General features: G+C 37.9%; 1 protein-coding gene across 1 annotated transcript; it reads right to left on the minus strand.

Annotated features, from left to right (window-relative positions):
• Positions 1-3,466: 3,466 nt before the first annotated feature.
• LOC104625065 (protein piccolo-like) lies at positions 3,467-9,109 on the minus strand. The gene is made up of 3 exons (XM_010292598.1): positions 8,981-9,109; positions 8,214-8,359; positions 3,467-3,883 (listed from the first exon to the last, which is right to left on the minus strand). Exons 1-3 carry the CDS (start codon positions 9,099-9,101, stop codon positions 3,743-3,745), a joined length of 408 nt encoding a protein of 135 aa, XP_010290900.1. The 5' UTR covers positions 9,102-9,109; the 3' UTR covers positions 3,467-3,742.
• Between the last annotated feature and the right edge of the window lie 892 nt (positions 9,110-10,001).

A 10,001-nucleotide genomic window follows, 5' to 3' on the forward strand; every position in this document is an offset into this window, starting at 1 on the left:
TAAGAATCAATATCAGCTGGTTACCAGCTACCATATCCACAGCCTAACCATGCGAACGCCCAGCATCCAGAAAAATAACTCAAATATTTACTAGGTCTTCATTTAAAGCCAGTTTAAGTCAACAGATTGGTTGGTGTTGACTTCAACTGGTTTGGATTGGGTTTTTGTTTCTTCCACACAGGATCCATGCAATGTAAAAACATGGTAATAATAAAGAAGTAGCACTCATTGCCCCTGGATACTATCCCTTTAAAGAGTAATGATGAAGAACTAGCTCAACATTCATCATAGAAACTCTCATGTCTAGTTTTAACCTGGAAAAAAACCTGGCTGTTTGCTGTTCATTTTATGCATAATAATAACAGCAATAACATTAGAAATCCCTGTCATTTGTAAACACATGCACTGTGCTTTTGCTCATTTTTCAGCTTGTTTCCACTATACAAGGCCTTGAACAAAGAAGCAGCTTCAATCTCTGTTGACTCAGCAGATTTATGAATAAAAAAAGTTAAAATGCCTCTGCTATTGCCTCCCTGCAATATGCATTTTCAAAGTAATCGTAGAAATGTGTGAACTCATTAATAATCAATCACTCAGAAATGATAAAAGCTGTTGTCACATCTAAACACTTTTGGCCAGATAAAAGAAACAAAAATCAATGAGAAAGAAAGTGAAAAAAATATACTGAGATATATACAAAAAAGTAAAAAAATACTAATAGTCCTTGTTTGCTTATTTTTTAAAAAAACATTGTCACAAGAGAGTTTTTCCTGACTTCATTCATAAAAGAAGGAAAAAAAAGAACCAAATGCATTCAAACATGAATCTGTGTTGCATAGAGTGATTCCAGTACAACCTAGAAATTTGGTCAAGAAAAGGAACTTGGCACACTTTGGAAGCATCCTCTGACCTCGGAATGATGCTGCCTCAGAAAAGAGAGAGCGTGTGGGCCCAGGTCTGTCTCTAGGCCATCCTGGGTCACACCAAAGGAGCCTTGTCCTTGCTGCATCTGGCCAAGGCAGTGCCTCGTTCCTGACAAATTCTACTCTGTGTTTCATGATGGGAGTCTGAAACCGCCATTTCAACATGCAGAAACATTTTGTGTGTTGTTCAGAGAATCAAAGATGATTGAATTAAACCAGTAGCCGACAGCTGATTACCCCACAAAGGTAGCTGTTCCACGCAGCAGCAGCTATACCACCCAACACAACTATTTTATAAAAATATTGGCCACATTTGTAGGTGTGTGAGAGCAAAGCACGCCCGTCCGCTTTCTCAAATAAGAGCGATGATTACAGGCTTCCCAGTAAGGCAGCCAGATAGTGCTCGTTGCTGCTGGAAATCTCCATAGCAACTACCGGCATGACTTGCTGTCTTCATAACGTATCTCAACAAGAACAAAATTACCAGCAGTTTGCACAAAATTGCACGCCTCGTGGCTTGTACTTCACGCAGTAATCGAAACTGGACTCTTTTTTTTGTCTTTTTTCAAAGGAAGAACACAGTATAGCCATCAGGAATGCAAAATAACCCACCAAAAGAGCAACACATATGTCAAATATATCCACGTAGGATTTTTTTGGTTCAATTGGGGACTTTTTTCTTCAAAGTTTTTATCATCTTATAAAAACATACACAACATCAAAACATATAGGATGTTTACAATAACTCCAGAGGACTGTTTTTAAAATATATGAGAGGTAGGGTATACATATACTGGTGAAAGCATAAAATTCAACATTAAAGCACACATCCTACTTCCACTGTCAGTGATGTTGTGTTTTTAAGATAGCTAATAAGATTTTGGTAAGAATTTTGCAAGTTAAGCAGGCTACCAGCAGGTTATTGACTACTTAACAGGAGTTTCCTTGGTACGTGTATCATTAGTATCTTCTGTGTGTTTCTTCTCATATTCCTTTTCCACACTGTTATTTCAAGTTGACAAAGATAAATAAAAAACTCTATGTGGGAAGTGTCACCAGATTACATGGTGTAGCTTTTTCACTGTCAGTCCAGCTTCTGAATAAGCTGAGCCTTATTTTTCCCTTTTTTTTAAGCATAAATTATTTTCCAGAAGGATATTTTCAGTTGGTCTTGGACAACCTGTGGAAGTGTACTATATATATTCAGAAAATATAAGATGTACATTAAAGATTTTGTGAAAAGTCCTTCTTGGGCAAGAAAAATAAATGTATGAAATGCAGAAGTTTGGTCATTTTCTTTTTAAAAATGCAAAGGTCATGAGGTAATATTTCAAGGGAAATTACTTTTTAATGAAGCTGTGAAATGTTAAAAGACTTCTGAGTAACAGGGGATCTAGTACCATATTGATTCTTGTTTTTTAAAGAAACTGCTATACTTTTAGAAATGGGAGAAGAAGATCTCCCTTCTTCAAAAATGGTACAAGGGAAAATACAGCAACCAGCCTAAACCATCCCAGGCAGTAGTTACTTCCCAAGGTGAGCTAACTGCTCAGTTTCAAGCCCCTGAAAATGGGACTTTAAGCATGGAAGTGCTGACACGGTCGTAAATGTTGCAAGTTACCTTCCTATTTACTTCTTTCCTAACTGAGAAACCATGCTGTTGAGTGGATTATACTCAGACATTCACCTGGGATCGCAAGAGGGTACTCTTCATTTTCTCTAACGCAAGAGCACGCAGGCAGTAACTGCCCTGCTATCCCTTCCCCATAGACACAAGTGTGTCACTGGTGTTGACACAGAGCTCTGCACCAAGCAGGCTGGTGGTAGCACAGTGGGTGTCTGCTCCGAAGTGCCCACAATGTAGCCTAGAATTCATCATCTCCGTACAGTTTCAGAATAAGACTGGTTGCTGGAAAATGGAAGGACTAGTTGAAATAATTGTGTTAGTCGCAGTAAGTCTCTTCAATTCCAAGTTTTTTTAAAAACTTCTGATTCAAAGGGTAGGGTGAAGTACAGTGTCACTGATATTGAAACAGCATTTTTACTTCCTGATGTAGAGCAGTTTACATCCTGTCCTTTGTCTTTAAAATCACATCCCAAGTTATAGACCATTGATATAGTTTTATACATTGCATTCTAGGACAGTGGTTTATATCCATTGTTAACACACAGAAACAAATGAAACAATAAGCTGTGATTCTCCACAGTATAATTTCTGAAGGAAAAAGAAAGAAGGAAAAAAGTAATGTAAAATAACATTACCACTCTTGCAAACGCCTTACAAACGCAGTTTGTGCCAAGTGGCATAATCTCACTACAGCAAATTATCAGAGATCCTAAGGTGCAGAGAAACAAGGTTTGTACTTCTGATAAGTGAGATTTGGAAAGTCAGTCACCCTAGGTGCTTTTGCATAAAATGATCTCCTCCTGGTTGCACAGAAAACCAGCCTGCTCTTTCCGTCACACTACCTCCAGCTGCAGCCGAACTCTGCATTAACACCTGCCTTGCAGCCTTCATTATTTCCTTCACAGTTACTCTCTTCACAAAGAGTCCAACCACGTGGAGCCCTCGTATCAGTCTTCATTTCAAACAGCCTCACTTTAACTTCTGGGCCCAGGTTTTCTTTTACTTTGCTGTCTTTTGCAGCAAAACAAGTGTACTAGCCCTCATTTAAGTGTGCTATGTAGCCCAGAGACTGCTCTTCTCTACTTTGTATTCTGAAAGACTAGCTAAACACAATGATATCAAACTATAGTCTGGGAGTGGTGCTGTTTATAGCAGACTCTGCAGGTTTTGTGCCCTAAGCACACAGCTCTGCTCAGTGTGTTTGTGTTGAGCTGACCAACAGTTTGTGCCAGTTTACTATTCTTTTCCTTAGATCCACTTTGTCAAGCCAGATATAAGCTTCCCCAATCAGTGTCTTTTTCATAAACTTCCCTCCATTGGAGACAAGCAGAATCTGGGAAAATAACAATAATAATAAATAATTATCGACGTGCATTAAAATACTGCATTTGCTAGCAAACGTGAAATATTCAGAAACTTTGAGTTCTGATTCGGTACCCACAGAAAAGAAAGAGTGACCGTAACGCTTTATATAGAGTCACCGTCCCAACAGAAAGAAAAACCTGTGAAAATTGAACCTTTCCCCTCTTCTGTTTTTTTATCATGGGATGTAGCAACTAAAAGATCACAATCTTGAACTTTAATAAGCAATTTGTTCACCTGCTGGTTACCAAAGACAAACACAAGGTCAAATTTTAAGCCACAGGGTAAAGCTTTATGCAGGCAAAGTACCAGCCCTTTTTCAGTGCATGGAAGTTGGAGGGTGGCCTGCATACAGGCTGTTGTAACTCAGAGCAGACTAGTGTGTGAGAAAGTCCCGAGTTCTGCTTTCTAACCTCACCAAGCAGTAGTCTAACCTAAAATGTAGAGCTAGTCTCAAATCTCACTCCTGCTATGTCTCTGGGTCTTGCTTGCCCAGCCATGGAGAGTGGGAAGGGCAAGGAATAGCCCCGGCACTTCTGTGAGCTGTGTGGGCTGAATGGTCAGGACTCCCCCTGATCCATACAGGCACATGTTTTCCAGCTAAGTAGGTTCATGCCATGCAAACAAATGTGTTTCTGGGAGAAATAGATTTAATAGTATAAATATTTCATAGGGTGAGTTACATTTACACAATCAGATAAATTCTAACATTTTTCAATTATTAACTGAATTAACAAGCTCAATGCTGCTTTTTTTAAACTATTTCCTAGTTTTATCAAAAAGAAAAAAAACTCATGAAAAATTGTAGTTCCGTGATAGGATTAGCAGCATGTTTACGATATTCACAGTCACCGAGCAGACCTCCAGCAATGAGCAAGGGAAGTAACTGATAACAGTAGGATGCTGTCACCCTCTGTGTGAACCAGCAGGAGAGAAAACAGGGCATTTTGTTGCTTGGTTTCACAGATCTAGGCTAACAGAAGAATGGCAGGACTCAAGGATTTTGTATTCCACTGAGATGCTGGAAGAGACCATATGGCAGTAGACATGTAACAGAACTGTAGAACTGGAATTTCCAATAGTCAAGAAATTCAACATTTTGAAAATTTTCCATTCTGATTTGGGAAACAAAATAAAAAATGCAAACATTACAGTAATTTAAAAAATTAAATTTCCAATTATAATAAAACCAAAACAAAACAAAAACAGGGAGAGGGGAAAGAAACTTGCAAGAATTTTCCTGGACGAGCTTTGCAGTTCCCTGGCCAATATCGATCTAGATTGGCAACTAAGATATATACGTGAACAACTTAGACACCAACATGCCCATCGGTCAACAGGTTTGAGGAAGGAAGACCAAATGATGTTTAGGCACTAAGCTATTAGGGAATCCCACTTTACTTCACTCATCAGAAAGCTCATCCCTGGGGAAAACAGGCAGCCTGCCTCCACTGCCTAGGTCGCTTGGTTCCGTGTTTCCAGAAGCCCAGAAGCTGGCAAGTCAAACCAGAACATCTGAAAAAAACATCCTTCTTGGTTTTCCTGATTACCATCACATAGGACATTATATTTTTCTAATTGCAGCAAGCCAGTCTGCCAGGAGCCAGTTAAGGAACAAGGTGAAGGAGCCAGGAGCTTAGTGCATTCCAGAAGGGTCCCGGGTGGGTTGCCAAGGAACGGGGAAATCAGGGAAGCGAGCAAGCAAGCTGCCAGGGGCTGAGACAAGTGCCTGTCTGAAACCTGTCAAAATATTTTCTGCAGAATGTTTTCATCCTGACAGATCAACAGTTTTGGGACAGAAAAAATTTCTAACAGAAATTTTCCATCACTTTTCTGTCTTTGATCCTTCTCTCCACTCCTCCCAGCTGGATCCTTAGTATCTGTCTTCCCTAGGTTGTCTGTCTCAGCCTTGTTTCTTCCCTGCTCCAAGCTTTAAATTCAAGCCTTGTTATCCTGAATCAGCTAGTGTCAGTTTCTAATACTTAGGGTTTTTTTCCTTATTCCCAATACTCTTGACCAGATGATTCTACCTCTCCTCTCCTCTCCTCCCGATTTTCTTTTTTGTTTGTTTGTTTTTCTCAATATCCCATGGTTCTATTTTTATGGCTAATATTCACAGTTCTTGCTGTTGGTTTTTAGACTGCAGACCCTTGTCCTATTTTCTGCCTCTGGTTGGTTCTTGCGTTTCTTTACAATGTATTTTCTATGATTAACATGTTTGACATTTCTTACTCCCCCTCTCTGATCTTATTTCCCCTCCACCCAGTTTCCAATTCCACGTTTGCTCTATACGTTCTGGTTTTGTTTCCTTTCCTTCTCCCTCATATCTCTTTTGGCAATGTCAATCGCTTTGCTGCTAAATGTTCACCACTCTCAAACTCAGCATTCAAATCCGGCAGCTTCATTCGCAGCAGGAACTGATTGATTGATGGGTATGAAGAGCATAGAAAAACTGATGTACTGAGTCAGATCAAGGATCTTTCCAGGCAAATATTCTGCTTCCAAAAATGTATAGGACAGTGCATAAGGCAGAATATAAGAACAGGACAATACTTTCCCAAAATACTTTCTGTGATCTGTGGACCATTGACCTCCTGGCTCACAAGTGGTATGTCTGTATTTAACAGACTATGAAGTATTTTGCCCATGAATTTGTCCAATCATTTACTCCAGTTACTTTTTCCATTAAAACATTAGCATCCATAATACCTTATGGCAATAGTTTTTATAGGTCAAACTCCAAGTTGTGTGAAGATAAAACACCTTTTGTTTGTTTTAAACTTGTTCCTTGATACTTTTACACAAGCTTAAGAGAAAGATACTGTTCTCTTAGGTTTGGTGTGCAGCACCACTATGTGTCACAGAGTTCCCGAGGAAACGTTGTAAAGTCTTAGACTGACTGTTCCTATGGCTACCTCCCTCACTACCGCCCTCCTTAACAGCTTGATGGCTTATTTTCACATAAGACTCTGTGCATTCTTCTTTATTGGTCTACTCGCCCCTTATGATTTCCTCTTCAAACCACCCCTGGAAGCAAAGTTTTTACAGGAATTTTAGCTCTTAAACTTCAGCAAGACTTTATTGACTACCCTGGGTTTTCCCATAACATATTAGATAATCTTTTACCGAGTCCATTGAATCAATAAGGATGGTAGGACGCTTTAACTCAGGGAAAACAGTGTCTATTTTTGTTGGCCTTGTTTTGTAAGCAACATCGGTTTTGGCTTTAATTTTAGTGATACAACCAATAAGCCTAACATACGCATTTAGATAATCCGGTCTAACTTGAGTCATCAAAGTGTAGCTGGCTTGTTTGTGTTGGTCTTCCAGATTTAAAGGTACATTAAGTGGGTGCAGGTATGCCCAACAATTCCTCCCACTTTTAAGATGAGCATGCAGATACCCCTGGAATTGTCCATCCCCTTCCACTGACTAGAGGAAGCCCGAGTATCTGATTTATACCAGTTATCTACTCATGTGAAAATAAATTAAGGTAGGTAAAGTTAATCCTACCCATCTAAAAAAGCGTATCTGACCAAATGATCAAATCTGTCTAAGCAACTAAAACTTAGTTCCTCAGGAGGGGAACCATTCCTGAACTAGTTCCATACATCATTTGATGTGCTACAGACTGAAAATACCATAATCTCCGTTACAAATGCACACAGAGAATTTTTGATAATCGGTGATTCTGCAATGTCTGAAATTATGACTGTTGCGTCTAATTCTAGGCACTGCAACTTTTAAAGAAGTTGAAGAACTGGAGAAAATAATAAACTTATTAGGCATTTAGGTAACAGGATGTACCAAAGAAATTTGGTTTACTTAGTCTGGAAAACTAGAGAAGAGAGATATGGTAACAAACTTGCAGTGCACAAACTTTTTTTTACAAAAAGCAAGTACATCAGTTTTCCTCTGTGCTTTGTGAGGATGCTTAAGGATAAGTTAACTAATTTAAAATATGGTGTATTTAAGTGAGATATTACACTAAAATGTCTAAATATATAGAAATATATTTTTGGAAAGCATACATAACTTCCTTCTCTAGAGGATTTTAAGAACAGATCAAGCCTAAAACATTCAGGCCTGGTCTATAAATACCCTTCCTCAGTGTGGGGTGATGGAATAAACCATCTTTTAAAATCTCCTTCAGCCCGATATTTCCATTATTATGTAGTTGTGTTATTTCCTTGTAATTTTTTTCTTTTCAGCAAACAACTGGGGTAGAAGATTGATCTCAAATGCACATAGCACAACATGGACAGCTTCCAAAATTAGGTTTTAATAAAATGCAGAATTACCTGAAGAGAATGCCCAGCAGGACTCAAACTAAATCTAAACGTTTCATTGAACGAAGGCTCTCGGTCATGCCTGCATACCCTGGTTTTCTTCTTAATTACTCTCTTTTGGGTAGAGATATTGACAACGTACAGCTTCACATACAGGTCTGGGGAAGAACAGTTCAACAAGTTAAATAGAGAAGCTTTTAAATAATCATTGTTGCTAATGAATTCAAAGGAGGGGAAGTGTTGTGAAGAAACAGAGCATGGTACTTTACAGAGCTTTATTCTGTTCTCATTCATATGGTGTAGAAATGGAACCACCCCACTAAATCCAAGGGAATTACTTTGCATTTACAATGCTGTCATTAAAGGAACAAATATTTTTATGTCTTTATGTATGTATGAAAATATTATTACTAACATGAGTTTTTATTCTTTAAAAAGCTTTTTCACCAAAATAAATTTTTTCACTAGATATCATTGTTCTTTAATAACCTATAGAGTTATTATTTTTATTAAAGTTAAAAAAGGATTAATTTTTATCAGTCAAAGGTAAATTAAAGAGAGGATTAACTTCTGAGATTTTATTTGCTTCTACAAAATGTTTTTACTTTCATTGAAGTTACTCATAGGAGAAAAAAAACACTTCAAAAAGAATCCTACAGAATATGTCATCCTGATTAAGAAGCAATTTTCTTTCCTATTTTAGTAGTGACGTTAAATGACTTCAGATACATCCTACTTAATGTTTTTAGAGTATTGTGAAGCTGGTTTCTGTGTGATACCTGGTAGGTGATCTGGAGATTTAAATTTGTATGTGATATTTCTGCACTGAAGGATTTCTACTATCAGCTGTTCTCCATCTGTCTTCATTTCCTTCTTTAATGCAATCTTGATTTCACCCATAACTTGTGTTTTACCTGTAAAAGCAGAAAAAGTAACCCTCATTAATGTAAAAGGAAACTGAAGGTATCTTTCTAACTTGGAAAGAAATAAAGTTTTCCAATACGTTTGGGTTTTTTTTAGTTTGAGATCTTTTTTTTCTTTGTCTCCCCCCAGACAGCTTATAGTTTTTAGTCGGTGGTATAGGGTTAATATATTGCTTGAATGAACAAATGGTACATACATGCAGTACACTGGTGTAACTAGATTATATGCTGCAGAATGTATTTTCTTCAGAGGAACTCTGCTCCCAAGAATACAAATTTCACCAGAAGTCATTACAAGTCACATAACGGCCTCTACAATTCACCTTTTCAGAAACCTTTACTACAAGATTCTGAAGTTATCTCATTAATTAATTAATTAATTAATTAATTAAATTAAAAGGAGAACATTCAATAGAGTATTAAATTGTAAGATTCTGAAAGACAATGAATTAAGACTTCAGTGAAGTTAATATTTCATTTCACCTTCTTATGTATATGGAGCAATATAATTCATACAATTTAAAGGGAAGTGCTCACTGTGACCTTTAAAAGTATAAGGTGATTTCCTTTCTTATGTGGGAAGAAATATAGGCCCACTATTCCTAGATTGTATGGATTTCTCTCTAAATTAGTCCAGAGATGGAGAGAAAGCACAGGACGAAACGTAGGCAAAGCTGTTTCACCTTTCCCTTGCCTGTCTTCCCACGAGGCTTTACTGAAGGCAGGGCTACATCTTCTAAGTGAGTGTGGTGGTGTAAGCACAGACCATGCCCCCTGTCTATAATAGCATCATCTCCTAATGGGGTTTGTTTTTCTATACCTATTGTCCTGCTACTGTAAAATATTTCACCTTCCTCTTCTCTTTAGACATTAGTAA

This window comes from Phaethon lepturus, unplaced genomic scaffold, assembly GCF_000687285.1.
Source record: "Phaethon lepturus isolate BGI_N335 unplaced genomic scaffold, ASM68728v1 scaffold9208, whole genome shotgun sequence".
Taxonomy (NCBI): Eukaryota; Metazoa; Chordata; class Aves; order Phaethontiformes; family Phaethontidae; genus Phaethon; species Phaethon lepturus.